The 17,965-nt window shown below is 46.4% G+C and overlaps 2 protein-coding genes across 2 annotated transcripts in view; one reads left to right on the top strand and one right to left on the bottom strand.

The window, feature by feature from the left end:
- The window catches only part of LOC118564087 (NLR family CARD domain-containing protein 3-like), a 58,986-nt gene that overhangs the window by 22,496 nt on the left and 18,525 nt on the right, over positions 1-17,965 (bottom strand). The window contains exons 4-5 of the mRNA XM_036140758.1: positions 3,899-4,121; positions 1,966-3,754 (exon numbers count right to left, since the gene is read on the bottom strand). Of these exons, the coding sequence (XP_035996651.1) occupies positions 1,966-3,754; positions 3,899-4,121 (2,012 nt within the window). The remainder of the gene's footprint in view (positions 1-1,965; positions 3,755-3,898; positions 4,122-17,965) is intronic.
- On the top strand, positions 14,466-17,175 carry LOC118564094. The gene is made up of 2 exons (XM_036140769.1): positions 14,466-16,464; positions 17,008-17,175. Exon 1 carries the CDS (start codon positions 14,518-14,520, stop codon positions 16,111-16,113), a length of 1,596 nt encoding a protein of 531 aa, XP_035996662.1. The 5' UTR covers positions 14,466-14,517; the 3' UTR covers positions 16,114-16,464; positions 17,008-17,175.

Below are 17,965 nucleotides of genomic sequence, written 5' to 3'. Positions count from 1 at the left end.
GACCATGGTCTCGGATTTGGAGGCACTGATTTTCATCCTGGCCGCTTCGCACTCGGCTGCGAACCGCTCCAGTGAGAGCTGTAGATCACGCCCTGATGAAGCCAATAGGACCACGTCATCAGCGAATAGCAGAGACGCAATCCTAAGGCCACCAAAACGGATCCCCTCAACACCTTGGCTGCGCCTAGAAATTCTGTCCATAAAAGTTATGAACAGAATCGGTGACAAAGGGCAACCTTGGCGGAGTCCAACTCTCACCGGAAACGAGTCCGACTTACTGCCGGCAATGCGGACCAGACTCTGACACCGGTCGTACAGAGACCTGACAGCCCTTATTAAAGGGTCCGGTACTCCATACTCCCGGAGTACCCCCCACAGGATCCCCCGGGGGACACGGTCGAATGCCTTCTCCAGATCCACAAAGCACATGTAGTCAACTGCAATCAACTGGTTTCCTTATATAGGACATTTTGACCAATCTGTATAATCTGACCCAATCTGTATAATATGATTGAACTTGATTTTGTAAAGTGCCTTGAGATGACATGTTTCATGATTTGGCACTATATAAATAAAATTGAATTGAATTGAATTGAAGTTTAACATTAGGATTAGCCGATTTTAGCAACCAATCGCTACAGTGACCCCTAGCCTCCCAGAGGTATAATCACTATTGTCCTGATATCTGCTCTATTTTATCAAATAATGTTGTAACTTAGGATTTGCATTGTGAATGGGTTAAACAGATACCAAATTTTGTTCTGAATTAGTTAAACTAATTTAACCTCATTTCACATTCTTGAAATTTGGTTCTCCCAAGAGCCAGCTTCTGCAGCCGAGGATCGGAACGCCAAGGTCCCCGCCCTCTACTGCTACCCGTTGCACAATGCACCCGACCCCTTTGGCCCCTCCGACAGGTGGTGAGCCCATCGGAAGGGGGACCCATGTCACCTCTTCGGGCTGAGCCCGGCCGGGCTCCATGGGCAAAAGCCCGGCCACCAGACGCTTGCCAACGTGCCCCACCTCCAGGCCTGGCTCCAGAGTGGGACCCCGGTGACCCGCGTCCGGGCGAGGGAACACGAGATCCAAGAATTTCACTCATCATAAGGGGCATTTTGGGCTGCGCTTTGTCTGGTCACTCCCTCCGGGCACGTCCCACCGGGAAGAGGCCCAGGGGAAGACCCAGGATACGCTGGAGGGACTATGTCTCCCGGCTGGCCTGGGAACGCCTTGGGATTCCTCCTGAGGAGGTGGCCCAAGTGGCTGGGGAGAGGGACTTCTGGGCCTCCCTACTGAAGCTGCTACCCCCGCGACCCGACCCCGGATAAGCGGAAGAAGACGGACGGACGGACGGACGGACGGAAATTTGGTTCTTTAACACAGATATGCAGTAAACCAGGATTCACTGAATTATTCTGATGATGATGCTGATGATCATCAACCATTTTATTTATTCATAGTTTATTCAAAGTACATAGTTTCTTAGCTTCGTTTTATTCTTAATTTTGCTTTGTAGTTTTAGTTAAGTATCACTAACCTCGTAGAGAGCATTTGTTGATTGAAATATAGTCTTAATTCAGATAAACAGCATTATATAGTGATTTTCTCTAGATGTTATTTCTGTTAATAAATTCTTGAACTCCTTATTCTATATGTGTGGAGAAGTTGCTGTTAAAAAAACGGCAGTGCTCGAATCATCCCATTCAACTATTGTCCTGATATCTGCTCTAGAGCTGATAATCACTGGACAATACCTAACAGACAGAGAGTTATTTATAACTTTAAGACAGTGTGTAATTGCACAACAAAAGATTGATGAATCTTTCTGATTGTAAACATCTTTATGTTTCCCTGTATTGTGAACTGGTTCATTAGAAATAGTCTGAAGCAACATGAATCAACATTTACCTCATTAGCAGATTTCTCACTATCAGAAATAAAAGCAGCAACAATCTGTGTCCTTACAGAGCTTTGTTGGAGGCTTTAACCACTGGCAGCAGCCTCAGGAGAACCTCCTCTGAAGCAGAGTATTTCTTCAGGTCAAACACATCCAGATCTTCTGCTGATGACACTAAGGTGAAACCCAGAGCTGACCACTGAGCAGGAGACAGTTTATCTGTGGAGAGACTTCCTGAACTCAGAGACTGTTGGATCTCCTCCACTAGAGAATGATCCTTCAGTTCATTCAGACAGTGGAACAGATTGATGCTTTTCTCTGCAGACACATTCTCACTGATCTTCTCCTTGATGTACTGTGCTGTTTCCTGATTGGTCTGTGAGCTACTTCCTGTCTGTGTTGGCAGACCATGTAGGAGTCTCTGATTGGTCTGCAGTGAAAGTCCCAGGAGGAACCGGAGGAACAAGTCCAGGTGTCCATTTGGACTCTGTAAGGCCTGATCAACAGCTGTCTGATGAAGAGACTTTAGTTCAGGTTTCTTAAATAATAAAGACCACATAGATGTTTGTTTTTTTTCCATCAGGTTGACACCAGAGGTGATAAAGGTCAGATGAACATGAAGCGCAGCCAGAAACTCTTGAACACTCAGATGGACGAAGCAGAACACCTTGTCCTGGTACAGCCCTCTCTCCTCTCTAAAGATCTGTGTGAACAATCCTGAGTACACTGAGGCTGCTCTGATATCGATGCCACACTCTGTCAGGTCTGATTCATAGAAGATCAGGTTTCCTTTCTGCAGCTGATCAAAAGCCAGTGTTCCCAGAGACTTAATCGTCTTCTTGCTCTTTGGACTCCAGTGTTGATCTGTTTCAGCTCCTCCATCATACTTGACCTTCTTCACTTTGGTCTGAACCACCAGGAAGTAGATGTACATCTCAGTCAGGGTGCTGGGCAGCTCTCCTCCCTCTCTGGTCTCCAACACGTCCTCCAGAACCGTAGCAGTGATCCAGCAGAAGACTGGGATGTGGCACATGATGTGGAGGCTTCTTGATGTCTTCATGTGGGAGATGATCCTCCTGGCCTTCTCCTCATCTCTGAATCTCTTCCTGAAGTACTCCTCCTTCTGTGGGTCAGTGAACCCTCTGACCTCTGTCACCATGCCAACACACTTAGGAGGGATCTGATTGGCTGCTGCAGGTCGTGTGGTTATCCAGAGGTGAGCAGAGGGAAGCAGTTTCCCCCTGATGAGGTTTGTCAGCAGAACATCCACTGAGGTGGACTCTGTAGCATCAGTCAGGATCTCCTGGTTCTGGAAGTCCAGAGGAAGTCGACTCTCATCCAGACCATCAAAGATGAACAGAACCTGGAAGTGTTCAAAGCTGCAGATTCCTTTGGTTTCAGTAAAGAAGTGATGAACAAGGTCCACCAAGCTGAACTTTTTCTCTTTCAGCACATTCAGCTCTCTGAAGGTGAATGGAAATATGAAGTGGATGTTCTGGTGGGCTTTGTCTTCAGCCCAGTCCAGAGTGAATTTCTGGGTTAAGACTGTTTTCCCAATGCCAGCCACTCCCTTGGTCATCACTGTTCTGATTGGTTGATCTCTACCAGGTGGGACTTTAAAGATGTCTTCTTGTCTGATGGTTGTTTCTGGTCTGTGTGGTTTCCTGGATGCTGTTTCAATCTGTCTGACCTCATGTTCATCATTGACCTCTCCAGTCCCTCCCTCTGTGATGTAGAGCTCTGTGTAGATCTGGTTCAGAAGGGTTGGACTTCCTGCTTTAGCGATCCCCTCAAACACACACTGGAACTTCTCCTTCAGACCAGATTTAAGTTTATGTTGAACTGCAGGAAGTTGCTCTAAATTAACACAAAAAAGTGAAATCAGGAAGAAAACAACATGATCTTCTGACGATGATGTTAATAAATGTGATTCCATCTCTTCAGACATCAGTATATGTGTGATTTATCCATCAGGTTAAATCTTTGTAGAAATCCTCTTACTGCTCTGCAGACGGTCAGCCAGCTCCTTCTGCTTCATCCTCCTCAGGAAGTTCACAGTGATCTTCATCAGTGCCTCTCTGATGCTCCTCCTCTGCTCTTCATTCTCACCTTCCAACACCTCCTCCTCATGACTCTCTGAGCAGTCTGGGTCATCTGGACTCAGAACCTTCTGGATCTTCTTCAGCTCGTTCTTCACAAAAGTGACAATGTTGTCCTCCAGCAGCTGGAACAGAATAATACATGAAGGACACATCAGACTGAAATCATGGAGCCGTCAAGGTCAGGATGCATGCTGGGAAATTAATTAAATATTGAAACCGCAAATTTCTCAGGCCTAAAATTAGAAGCCTGAGTCAGCAGTTACTGGAAAAATCCCATCTCACCAGCTGAAGGCCTTAAAAAGCTGCGTTAGGTTTAATTATTGTATTTTGTTCCAATGCAGAATTAAATCGGCTTTATAATTAAGATATCAATCAATCAGAATTGTGGGTATTAATAATTCATATTTTTAAGAGTGTGGTGGTTGTCATGTTTCTGAATAATAATGCATAATAGTTACACTGGTTCTGATCCGATCATGAATCATTTACAGTCTCTCTGATGCTAAGGTACTCTTTCACACGCCTTAGCTGCTCTGAGATGCTGTTGTACTATCATGCTTATTGCATTTCTGTATGCTGGTGTGTTTTTCCACTATTTAATTTGAATATTTAATCTTTTTTTACCTGAATATGCCGTAATATCAATAATTGTGCATTACTCTGGTATTAATTTTTCCTTTTATATTTGGTCTTTCTGATAAAGTTAATTTTCTGTGGCTTTAGAACTACCTTCAGAGTAGATTAGATTAAATTAGATTTATTTATTTAAAAGAGGACAATGTAATTGTTTTTCATCTTTAGGCCCCTGGCCATGATTAAAAAAGCAATAAAATACAGGAATATAAAGCACAACACCAACACACAGTAAAAACATGAGACTGAACTCGATAGTTTATGACACAAAGACTACAAAACACTGCTGTTGTGAAAATAAAGACAATACAATACAATACAAATATACAAATACAGCACAACCGATGTAGTTTTAGTGTTGACAGATGTTTATATGAAAGGAAGGCCGCAAAATATCAACAGCTGGCCCAAGACTGCCGAGACAGAGGCTGGCAGGCGTGGGTCTTCCCTGTGGAGATAGGGTGCAGGGGCTTTCCAGCAAGGTCTGCGTGGAACTTCCTTTCTGCCATAGGCATGGATGAGCGGAGTAAAAAGGAGGCAGCTCGTCGGATGGGGGAGGAGGCGGAACGTGCCTCATGCTGGATTTGGAGCAAGAGAGAGGAGGAAAGCTGGAAGCCAGGAGCAGATGGGCAGTGAGCTGGCCACTCACTGCGGGCCCACCAACTGGAGGGTGTTGTGGTTTAGGGCTGAAACACCCAGTGAAGGTTGGACACCACCTGAAGATCTCTCCGCAACTGAACTGCCTCAGCACCAGAGACCAACTCAGAGGAACACCCCTCCAACCACCCCAATCCAATTAGCAAGGAGAGAGAGGATTAACTGGCCAAAGATGGCAGACAGTAGTGCTTGGATGCAGTTAGATGATGACCTTGATGGCATCCTGGAAGCAACTGCATCAGGCTCAGTTCATAGGAAGATCGATGCACTGACAACCATAGTATACAACCTCGCAAAGGAGCGGTTTGGCACTAAGGTGCGGAAAGGCCAGCGCCAACTACAGCAGCAGCCAAACAGGAGGGAGAGGGAGATCCGTCGCCTGAGAAGCGAGATAAAGGCCCTCAACAAGCGGTTCAAGACCAGCTCACCGACCGAGAAGGAAGGTATTAAAGACCTGACAAGTAAGGTCCGGGAACAACTGTGCAGGGTTAGAAGAGCAGAGAACATCCGGAAGCAGCGTCGGAAGAAAGAAAAGAGAAGATCTCAGTTCATAAAGGACCCATACAGCTTCACAAAGTCTCTTCTAGGCCAACAAAAATCTGGCTCACTCTCCAGCACAAAAATGGAGGTTGAAGAGTTCCTTGCTGAAGCCCACGGTGACCCTAACAGGAGTCGGGGTCTAGGGGCCAATCACAATATCTCTAGGCCTGAGAAACCAACAATTGAGCTGAATGGGAAGGAACCCACCTGGCAAGAAGTTCGGGACGTCGTCCACAAGGCCAAATCATCAGCTGCCCCTGGCCCAAGTGGTATACCATACAAAGTATACAAAAAATGCCCCAAGCTCCTCAAGAGGCTATGGAAAACCATGAGGAAGATCTGGGCCAAGGGGACAATTCCACCCAGCTGGAAGTTGGCCGAGGGATGCTTTGTTCCGAAAGAGGAAGGGTCATCCACAATCTCCCAGTTCAGGACGATCTCTCTTCTGAACGTAGAGTGTAAGATCTTCTTCTCGGTTCTGGCACGAAGAATCACCTCCTACATGATGCAAAACCACTATATCAACCCTTCCATCCAAAAAGGTGGGATCCCAGGCTTTTCGGGCTGTCTGGAACACACCTCGATGATTACGCAACTGATCCATGAGGCAAAACGTAAGAAAAGCGACCTAACAGTCATTTGGCTAGATCTAGCCAATGCTTATGGGTCAATTCCACATGATCTCATCCAAGAAGGACTTGACCATTATTTCATCCCTGAGACAATCCGAGGCTTGATTTCAAACTACCTCGCCGGGTTCCGACTCAGATTTACATCGTCTCTTTTTACCACCAACTGGCTGGACCTCCAAAAGGGGATTCCAACAGGGTGCACCATCTCCCCCATCTTGTTCATTATGGGCATGAACATACTGCTAACAGCTGCAGAGGGCATAACCCGGGGTCCTAGATTGGAATCTGGTGTTGTGCAGCCAGTACTGCGTGCGTTTATGGACGACATCACAGTAACTACTGTGACGCATGTCCAAGCAAGATGGGTGCTGGATACATTGGGCAGCGTTGCCTCCTGGGCAGGGATGCTGTTCAAGGCCAGGAAGTCCAGGAGCATGGTCATCAAGAAGGGCAGAGTCACCGGCAAGTTCAGTCTCCAAGTCCAGGGTGAGATCATCTCACCCATCGAGGGCAATCCAGTAAAATGCCTGGGAAAGTGGTTTAATGCGTCACTAACGGATGGTGCCAACGTAGCTGAGGCGGTGAAGCAGACTGAGGAGTGGCTGAAGAAGATCGACAAATCTTTGCTACCGGGCAAGTTCAAGACCTGGCTTTATCAACATGGCCTCTTGCCCAGGCTCCTTTGGCTACTAACAGTCTACGAGTTTCCCATGACCACCGTCGAGCTCATTGAGAGGAGGACCAACAAGCACCTGCGGAGGTGGCTAGGCATTCCCCCAAGCTTCTCATCAGTGGGCCTTTACATCAGGTCGGGGCAACTGCAACTCCCCCTGTCATCAGTAGTCGAGGAGTACAAGGTGGCGAAATGCAGGGTTGTCCTAAGTCTGAGGGATTCCAACGATGACCTCATCAGTCAAGCTGGCATGACAACCAGATCTGGACGCAAGTGGGCTGCCAATGCAGCTGTAGACCAGGCAGTCAGCTCCTTGAAGTTGCGGGACATAGTGGGAAACCAGTGCATTCACCGACAAGGCCTCGGCTCTGCACAGTTCCAAACCTGGGGAGGTGCAAACACGGGAACCAGGAGAGGCATGGTGCAAATGGAAGTGAGGAGCAGAGAGGAGGAGAAGCGAGTAGCAAGAGCAGTGCAGCAAGGTTCCCAGGGAGCCTGGACAAAATGGGACTTGCCCAGGCGCAAAGTCACATGGAGGGAGCTGTGGCGCCTGGAGCCCTATCGCATCTCCTTCCTTTTACGGTCTGTTTATGATACCCTCCCCTCCCCAGTACATCTCCACACATGGGGTCTAAGAGAGGATCCACTTTGCAAGCTGTGTGGCAAGAGGGGGACCTTGGCCCATATACTGTCCGGGTGCAAAACATCATTAACCCAGGGGCGGTATAGATGGCGCCACGACAAAGTGCTCCTCTCATTGGCTGACACCATAGAGCGGGAGAGGGTCAAGAAGAGGCCAGCCGACACGACCGCACAGAGAGCTATCACCTTCCTCAAGGAAGGAGCTGCTAGACCACAGTCCACCAGGAGGAAAAGGACTAGCATTCTCCAGGCCGCAAGTTCCTGGGAGATGAGGGTGGATGTGGGGAAGAGGCTGCAGTTTCCTGAGGTGGTGCAAACAACCCTCCGCCCTGACATAGTGCTGTGGGCATCCAAGGAGCGGAAGATAATCTTGGTGGAACTGACAGTACCATGGGAGGAGGGGTGCGAGGAGGCCCATGAAAGGAAGGCCGCAAAATATCAACAGCTGGCCCAAGACTGCCGAGACAGAGGCTGGCAGGCGTGGGTCTTCCCTGTGGAGATAGGGTGCAGGGGCTTTCCAGCAAGGTCTGCGTGGAACTTCCTTTCTGCCATAGGCATGGATGAGCGGAGTAAAAAGGAGGCAGCTCGTCGGATGGGGGAGGAGGCGGAACGTGCCTCATGCTGGATTTGGAGCAAGAGAGAGGAGGAAAGCTGGAAGCCAGGAGCAGATGGGCAGTGAGCTGGCCACTCACTGCGGGCCCACCAACTGGAGGGTGTTGTGGTTTAGGGCTGAAACACCCAGTGAAGGTTGGACACCACCTGAAGACATCTGCTCCTGGCGTAAGGCTACAGCTACCTGCTTAGGTAGCTGAGAAAGGCACCTCGTGTGTATTCAACAAGTTTCAAATGTTTCATCTGGTAATGAGTGTCATTCCCTGGCACCTCTCACAGACCAGGCCGAATGACTAAAGGTGCTCTTCCTCAGAGGAATAACAGTCTCCTCTGCCTGAGCCTCTAATCACTGTTGTTTCTCTGACTGATGAACTCAGAGAGGAGCTGGGGCTAAATTATGATTTACTTTGGAAATCAAGCATAAATCTGCAAATTTGTACAAGTCAGTCTAATTCATAAAAACATACTTAAAACAATAATATTGTCACGCCAACTGACAGAAAGCACGACGGAAACACCAAAAAACTTTCTTCATTCACTTCCAAAAACAAAACAAATTTTCAGGTGGACCTGCAGGGGGCAATCAATCATTTGCATTTTTTGCAACATAACCAGAAAAGCACCCCAACTGACTTCCTGTCAAGAGGAGGAACTTCCTGTTAAACGGCCATCTTGAACATCAGTTCAATACATGCTGTGGAGGACAAAGGAGGAAAGTTTGTTGAGAGCAAAAGCTTAAAGAAACAAGCAAACCAAGAAAACTAAAATCCCTCAGTTCACCGTCAAACGCAACTGGTAAGAGATTTGACTTTCTTGAATTATTCACCTGTTGTTGTGGAAGGTGAAAAGGATAAACTTGTGCTTAACTATGTGCTCCACATGTGCACATGTAAAATGTTTGTCTCAGTTGGCATCTGACTTAGTTTATTCTAATGTTAGTGGCTTTCAGTTAATCATTGTCGCTTAGTCTGCCTAGTTTGAAGTCTGAAGTTTATGTTAAGCTTGACAATGCAGCTTATTGTTTAAGTTAGTGACTCAAACCAGTCCAATTGTTTGGATCAGTAAACCTGATGGCTTTATTGGACTTGTGCTTTTGTTTGACACTCCACTATTTGCATATCTTAGTTACTTCTTAAGTTAAATGTTAAACAAGATATATTTATGTGAGATTAATGCTAAAACTTAAAGTATGTTGGCACTTATGCTGATTTGATGCTAAGGCATTGCTAGTTTGGTTGCACTCAGTTAATTGTAATTAACTAACCTTTTTACATTTTAATGATTTGTGTTTGTTTAAACTTGAAATAACGCAATATCTCCTGTACTCTTGTGTTCAAGGTTTTCAACCTGAATGACTGTATGACCCCTTCACCAATCAAATCAAGAAAACAAATTTCAATAATAAACATAAAAAAAGGGGAAATCCTTGTTCTGAGTTGTTCCTTGCTGACTGGGCTCTTTCAAGTGGAGCATTACTGAGGGAAAAAATCAAAATCACAACAAAACTTGACAGTTGAAAACCAGCGTGGCAACAGTGACTAAGGATAAACGGCCTTCAGTCAACCTTGTCTACGCGAGGAAACACTGCAAGAATGGCGGAAGAAGCCACAGGAAAAACCATCAAACAGCTGAAGACAGAGAGGACTTCAGCAAAAGCGGCCTTCACGAAACAAGCAAACTACCTGTTAAGAGTGACTGGAGACCTGATGAAGTCAGAACTTCAAACGGAGTATAGGAAACTCTGCACACTCTCCAGGGAGGTCAACAGTGCCAACGACCAGTACGAGCTCGGTCTACTAGCAGAGGTTGACGAAGGGGAGAAAGAGGTGAAGCTGCAACCAAACGAAGAGAGCGACCTTTCAAAGACCACAGAAGACTGCAGGAACCGACTGGAAGAAGTCAGAACAAGTGTACAGTCCAGTCTCTGGTCAAGGTACGCTGAGGGGGAGCTGACCTTTGCCATTGAGGAGGCAGAGTCAGCATGCGAACAGGCTCGTGGCATCCCTTGTGTCCCTCATCAACAAAGATGCATATGAGCACAAGGTGGAAACCGGAAAGCAACTTGTCGCAGAGGCAGTGGCTGCACTCAAGGAATGGGAGGGATGGATTCCCAATGAGGAGAAGACTGAATTGGATGGCAGGTTAAAAGGCTTAAGGAAGCTGAAGAACAATCTTGTGGCAAAAAAGGCTGAATTCCTAATCGTGCAGAGAACTGCAGAAGAGGAGAGGCGGGATTCTTCTCAAGCCAAGTCAGCACCTCAGCCAGCCCAGCAGACTATCCTCAAAATAAAGCCCACCAGCCTGCCCAGATTCCATGGATCAAGAAGGGAATTCTACCAATGGAAAAAAGACTGGGAAAATCTGCAGCAGCAAGGCGAGCCAACCGGCTCGGCAGAGGCAAAAAAGATGCAACTCCTGGACAGCATGGATGATAGAATCCGCAAAGACCTCCGGCTCTCCACCTACAAGTCTGCCGAGGAGATGTTCAAGGTCCTGGGAAACAGGTTTGGGAATAAAACTACCATTGCCCTGGAGATCATCGAGGACCTGGTAAAGGTCCCACCTCTAAAATTCCACCAGCCCAGGAGGATGATCGAGCTCATCCAGTCTGTCGAGAAGGCCTTGAGCGACCTTACAGAGCTCGGAAACACCGGAGCCATCAAAAACCCTCTTATAGTCAGGTCGATCGAGGGCAAACTGCCAGACACGATGAAGAGGGATTGGCTAGTCTACATGGTAAATCCAGAAAATGCAGTCACACCAGACAACCACTTTGACAAGCTCCTTGCCTACCTGAAAACTCAAGAAGAGGTCTTGGAGAGACTTGAGCAACTTGGAGTGTGTGAGAAGCCGGGCAAGAGGCCAGCGGACTCCAAGAAGTATGCTTCTACCAAGGCCACGAGTAAAGAGGGATGTGTTGTCTGTGGTGACGAGCGCCATGCAGAAAAGCTCTTCTTCTGCAAGAAATTCAAGGAGCTGAAGGTGAAAGACAAATTGAGTGCTGTAGAGAGGCTGGGAGCCTGCACAAAGTGTTTGGAGTGTCATGACGAAGACAGTACCTGCAAAGACACTTACCTGTGTAAAAAGCTGGGCTGTAGGAGAGGCCACCACTTCTTCCTGTGTCAGAAAGCAGACCCTAAAAAAGAGGAAACGGAGACAAGGGCAACCATGAAGAGGCATAAACTGACAGAAGAGCAACAGCAATTCGTGTCAGAACTGTCCCCTGAAATGGCAGAAAAGTTTAAAAGGGCCTTTACAAATGTGTCTGCAAGATCTCTCTGCACCGACAAGCCTGCAGGCATGAAAGTAAGTGCAGTTGCAGAGCTCCCTGTGATCCTCATGCTCCTTGAAGTCACGACCAATGCAGGTCAAAGGATCGGAACTCTAATCGACTTAGCCTCCGACACGAATTACATTACCCACCGTGCAGCCAGGAGACTAGATCTGAGGAGCGAAAAGATCACACTTGTTGTCCACGGGGTTGGAGGAATGGCCCTAAAAGTCAAAACAAGGCGATACCATCTCAGAGTGAGAGTTAAGACCCCCAAAGGAACGGAACGTGCCCATGAACTCCTCTGCTATGGCTTGGAAGACATCGCTAAAGTACAAAACCCAGTCACTCCTGAACAGCTGAAGAAGTTCTTTCCAAACACCAACTTGGATGATCTGCATAGGCCAGAACAAATCGAACTCCTCATCAGCCATCGCGAGGGACGACTTGTACCGCAAAGGATGAAGGTGGTCGGTGACCTCATTCTCTGGGACGGCCCACTGGGGAAGACGGTCGGTGGAACGCACCCGGACCTCTTCGAAAAAGTAGGTCTGGCAGCACACACCTCAAAAACCCATTTTGCAAGATCCATGAGGGCGACAGCTGTGAGGTACCAAGAACTCCTTGACACGGATGGGATCTCAGCTGAAACCAAAAGCACTGTAGCCAACAAAGAATTCCTCAACTGGTGGAAATGGGACAGTATTGGAGCAGCTTGTGAACCAAAGTGTGGAGGGTGCAGATGTGGAAACTGCCAGCCAGGAGGAAAAGAAATGACGCTGAGTGAGGAGAGGGAACTGGAGATCATCAGAAGAGGCCTCACCTTCATCAACACGGACGATCACAGCAGTGAATCCCACTGGGATACAAAGTATCCATGGATCGAAGATCCAACTTCTCTGCCAAACAACCGAAGTGGAGTGGAAGCTACTTTCCTGAGAACAGAGAAGCAGCTCAAAAGAGAACCAGAGTGGAAAGTGGCGTATGCAGCTCAAATCCATGAAATGGTGGAGAGAGGAGCAGCAAAGAAGCTCACCAAAGACACAGTGACCAACTGGACAGGACCAGTATGGTATGTCAGCCACTTGATAGCGCCAAATCCACATTCCACTACAACACCTGTACGCCTGGTGTGGAATAGCAGCCAGAAATTCAAGGGCACAAGCATGAATGATCTTCTGCTGAAGGGACCCGACGTGCTCAACCCGATCAGGGCAGTGCTACTCAGATTCAGAGAAGGGGTGCATGCCGCACTCGGAGACATCAAGAAGATGTACAATTCGGTGTGGTTGGAAGACCTGGAAGTACACCTACACAGATTTCTCTGGAGGGACACAGAAGACGGAGAACTTGAGGAGTATGCCATAACAAGAGTCAACATCGGTGACCGGCCAGCAGGATGCATTGCACAGCTCGCCATGAGAGAGACTGCAAAGCTACCCATGTTCACTCACCTGGAGGAGGAGCGCAGGATCCTGGAGGAAGACTCCTATGTTGATGATATACTTACCTCCCAAAATGACCTGGAACAGCTGGACAAAAACATCACAGGAGTTGAAAAAATCCTGAAAGCAGGCGGATTCTTCCTAAAGCCTTGGGTCCGGTCAGGCCAAAGTGGGAGGGACAAGCTCGCACCAGAGACACCAGCAAATAAAGTCCTTATTCTTCCAAATCAAAGAAGAGAAGATGATGACAAAGCCCTGGGAGTCGGCTATCTGGTTGAAAGTGACAAACTGTACCCAATGACCTCAGTCAACTTCTCGAAGAGGAGAAAGAAAATGAGAGTAGGTCAAAATCTCCTGGAGGGAGAGGTGAGAGGAAAAACTCCCAAGCCTCTGACTAGGAGACAGCTGTTGAGCCAAGTGGCTAGCCTTTATGACCCAATAGGTCTTGTCACTCCGGTGAAACAGAAGGGTGCCATCCTAGTCAGGAGAGCCTTCCAGGAGGCCGGAACCAACACAGCCCGAGACACCTGGGACAGGCCACTGTCAGAAAAATTGAGAGAAGAAGCAATCCAGCTTTTTGAAGGATACATCCGCCTCAGCCAAATAACCTTCCACAGAAGCCTCACACCATGCAACTGGACCAAAAGACCATGGGGGATAACATTCTCTGATGGAAGTGACCAGAGCTATGGAGCCGTGGTGTATTTCAGGTGGGAGACTACAGAAGGCATCGAAGTCAGACTCGTCGAGTCGAAAGCAAAGCTTACACCACTCGACCAGAAGGGGGAACCAGTCAAAACTGAAATCTGTGGTGCTGTTTATGCTGTCCGCCTAAGAAGGTACATTGAGAAGCACTCTCGAATGGAGATTGAAAAATGGCTCCACCTGCTGGACAGTCGAACTGTGTTGGGAGCAATCCAAAGAGACAGCTATGGATATCAGACATTCTTTGCGAATAGAGTTGGAGAAATCCAGAAGACCACATCCCCGGATGAGTGGTGGTGGATCCAGGGAGACCTCAATGTGGCAGACATCATAACAAGAGGTGCAGCCCCAGAAGATCTTAAAGAGGGTTCTGTATGGCAGAATGGACCAGACTTCCTGAAGCTACCGGTGGAAGAGTGGCCAAAAAAGTCTGCCAAAGATGTTGCAGCCCACGCCAGAGAAGGGATAAACAAGCTTCAAAGGAAGTCCTTCTCAGGAGCGCTGACCAGAGCACAGCTCAAAAAAGCCACACACGATGTGCCATCTAGTGGTACAAGCGGCCCAGAGACAGTCGCAAGCAAGAGAGAGACTGATGCTCAGCAAAGCACTGCAGATGGAACGGGGCCCAGGACTCAACTCCGAAGACCACTAGCTGGTTCTGCAGTAAAAGAACTGATCAATGTCAGAAGGTTCAGCAGCTTGACCAAGATGACCAGAGTTATTGCCTGGGTGTGGAGAGCTGCAATGAAGTGGAAAAAATTGCTGGGCAAAACCCAATCCACAAGTAAACCAAAGTGGGAGGTGCTATCAGCAGAGAAGCTAAAGTCCAGAGCCAAACAAGCTGTACTTACCGTCGGCGAGTATGAAGATGCTCAGAGAGACATCTTCCTCGCAGCACAAGAGGGTGCATGCTTCCAAGACGCCACCCTCAACAGACTGGTGGTGTACAAAGATGCAGAAACCGGACTCTTAGTCTGTGGAGGAAGATTTCAGATCTTTGATAAAGACAAAACCGCTGTACCAATCTTACCATGTGATGCGTGGATATCCTCTCTGCTGGCACAAGAAGCCCACAATGTAAACCACGAGGAAATAGCAGGTACACTGCTGAGAATGAGAAAAAAAGCATGGGTCACAAGAGGCCGGAAGCTGGCTCAGAAGATTGTGGACAGCTGTGTGACATGCAGAAAGGCCAGAGCTAGAAAGTGCCAACAAATCATGAGTGACCTCCCATCCGAACGGATAACACCAGCCAGGCCATTTGAATTCACAACATTGGATCTGTTCGGACCTTATGAAGTGAAGGATGAAGTGAAAAAGAAATCAAGGCTCAAGGTATGGGGGTTAGTCTTCTGCTGTATGGCATCCAGAGCTCTGCACTCAGATGTTGTAAGCGACCAGTCTTCTGAAGGTTTCCTACTGGCCTACAAAAGATTCACAGCACTAAGGGGACATCCAAAGAAGCTGTGGTCAGACCCTGGGAAAAACTTTGTGGGTGCCAGACCTGCTCTCAAAGACCTGTACACCTTTCTTGGCCAGCTGCAATCGCCAGAGGTTGAGAATGAAGTCTCCAAGCATGGGACAGACTGGAGCTGGAAACTTCACCCCGCTGATTCCCCTCATAGAAATGGAGCTGCAGAGGCTGCTGTACGCACCGTGAAGCGCGCCCTGCACAACCTGGGAGGAGACGGGTCCTTCACTTGGGGTGAGTTCCAAACCTTCCTCTACATGGCTGCAAACCTTGCCAATGAGAGACCCATAGATGCCAGAATCCAAAGCAGAGAGGACTGTGTAGAGTACATCAGCCCGAATTCTCTTCTACTCGGGAGAACAGGACCTAGAGGAGACCTCGGAAGCTTTGATTTTGATGGCTACCCCTACAAAAGGCTAAGAGTAATTCAAACAGAAGTTGACCAGTTCTGGAGAAAATGGAGCCAATTGGCAGGGCCCAATCTCTTCATCAGGAGCAAGTGGCACACAACACACAGAAATGTAGCCACAGGAGACATCGTCTGGCTGGCCGACCAAAATGCACTGAGGAGTCAGTACAAACTGGCCAGAGTCATCAGCGTCAATCCTGACAAGAAGGGCGTTGTCAGAGATGTTCATGTCCGAACCTTCCCCAGCTACCCAGTCTCGACCATTAAGTCGGACCAAAGGTCAACAAGAAAACATTCAACAAAAATCCCCTCTACAATTCTGCACAGGGATGTACGACGGGTCATTGTTCTCCTACCTATTGAAGAACAAGAATCATCATCAATAATCAGAACAACAAAGACTGATCATCCACAACCCTTGTGACCTCTCTGAGTTTCAAAACCGAGAGGTCAAGTGGGAGGTGTCACGCCAACTGACAGAAAGCACGACGGAAACACCAAAAAACTTTCTTCATTCACTTCCAAAAACAAAACAAATTTTCAGGTGGACCTGCAGGGGGCAATCAATCATTTGCATTTTTTGCAACATAACCAGAAAAGCACCCCAACTGACTTCCTGTCAAGAGGAGGAACTTCCTGTTAAACGGCCATCTTGAACATCAGTTCAATACATGCTGTGGAGGACAAAGGAGGAAAGTTTGTTGAGAGCAAAAGCTTAAAGAAACAAGCAAACCAAGAAAACTAAAATCCCTCAGTTCACCGTCAAACGCAACTGGTAAGAGATTTGACTTTCTTGAATTATTCACCTGTTGTTGTGGAAGGTGAAAAGGATAAACTTGTGCTTAACTATGTGCTCCACATGTGCACATGTAAAATGTTTGTCTCAGTTGGCATCTGACTTAGTTTATTCTAATGTTAGTGGCTTTCAGTTAATCATTGTCGCTTAGTCTGCCTAGTTTGAAGTCTGAAGTTTATGTTAAGCTTGACAATGCAGCTTATTGTTTAAGTTAGTGACTCAAACCAGTCCAATTGTTTGGATCAGTAAACCTGATGGCTTTATTGGACTTGTGCTTTTGTTTGACACTCCACTATTTGCATATCTTAGTTACTTCTTAAGTTAAATGTTAAACAAGATATATTTATGTGAGATTAATGCTAAAACTTAAAGTATGTTGGCACTTATGCTGATTTGATGCTAAGGCATTGCTAGTTTGGTTGCACTCAGTTAATTGTAATTAACTAACCTTTTTACATTTTAATGATTTGTGTTTGTTTAAACTTGAAATAACGCAATATCTCCTGTACTCTTGTGTTCAAGGTTTTCAACCTGAATGACTGTATGACCCCTTCACCAATCAAATCAAGAAAACAAATTTCAATAATAAACATAAAAAAAGGGGAAATCCTTGTTCTGAGTTGTTCCTTGCTGACTGGGCTCTTTCAAGTGGAGCATTACTGAGGGAAAAAATCAAAATCACAACAAAACTTGACAAATATACATAATTTAATACATCAGTGTTGGAAATGTCTTGCTTTTTTATCCATAACCTTAACGGCTTGTTGTACAATAATTCAACTGTATTCATCATATCATTTGAAGCCTATGACAGGTGGTTAAACAATAATTAAGGTGGCTAAAAATCATATAATCAGAATCAGAATCAAGTTTATTGCCAAGTAGGTTTGCACTTACAAGGAATTTGACTTTGTGTTGATGGTGCAGACAAAAAAATAAATGAAATCAATTTATATACAGAAGCTGTATACACTCAGTAAACTTTTAGATTAGATTCAACTTTATTGTTATTACACAGGTACAGGTACAAGGCAACAAAATGCAGTTTAGGTCTAACCAGAAGTGCAATAGCAGCAAGTGCAGGATAAACAATGGTTCCATAAGTACAGGACATGGGTTTTTACTGAATAAATATAGCGATGAATCCTATTATAAATGGAATTTTACTGATAGATTTGTCCTATGAGTATAATATATAGATAACTAGTATTGTGAACTAAATTTACAGCTGGATGTGTACCGAATATAATATACAGGTGGATATTACTATGAATAGAGTTTTACAGATATGTACAATAGCATAATATACAGATGACTGTTATTATAACAGCGTTTACATGTGCTATGAATAGATGTACAATATATGTATTACTATAGGCAGAATTGTGAGCATGATATACAGGTAGCTATTACTATAAAATGAATAAATAAAGTTGGGACAGAAGCTATTTAAATTAAGGTGCAGTGGAAGGTAATTGCA

This window comes from Fundulus heteroclitus, chromosome 9, assembly GCF_011125445.2.
Source record: "Fundulus heteroclitus isolate FHET01 chromosome 9, MU-UCD_Fhet_4.1, whole genome shotgun sequence".
NCBI lineage: Eukaryota > Metazoa > Chordata > Actinopteri > Cyprinodontiformes > Fundulidae > Fundulus > Fundulus heteroclitus.
This window is presented reverse-complemented; position numbering and strand designations above follow the sequence as displayed.

What these genes read in the sequence shown, in the direction of transcription:
- LOC118564094 (XM_036140769.1), top strand. Translation starts at nt 14,518, where the DNA reads ATGACCAGAGTTATTGCCTGGGTGTGGAGAGCTGCAATGAAGTGGAAA.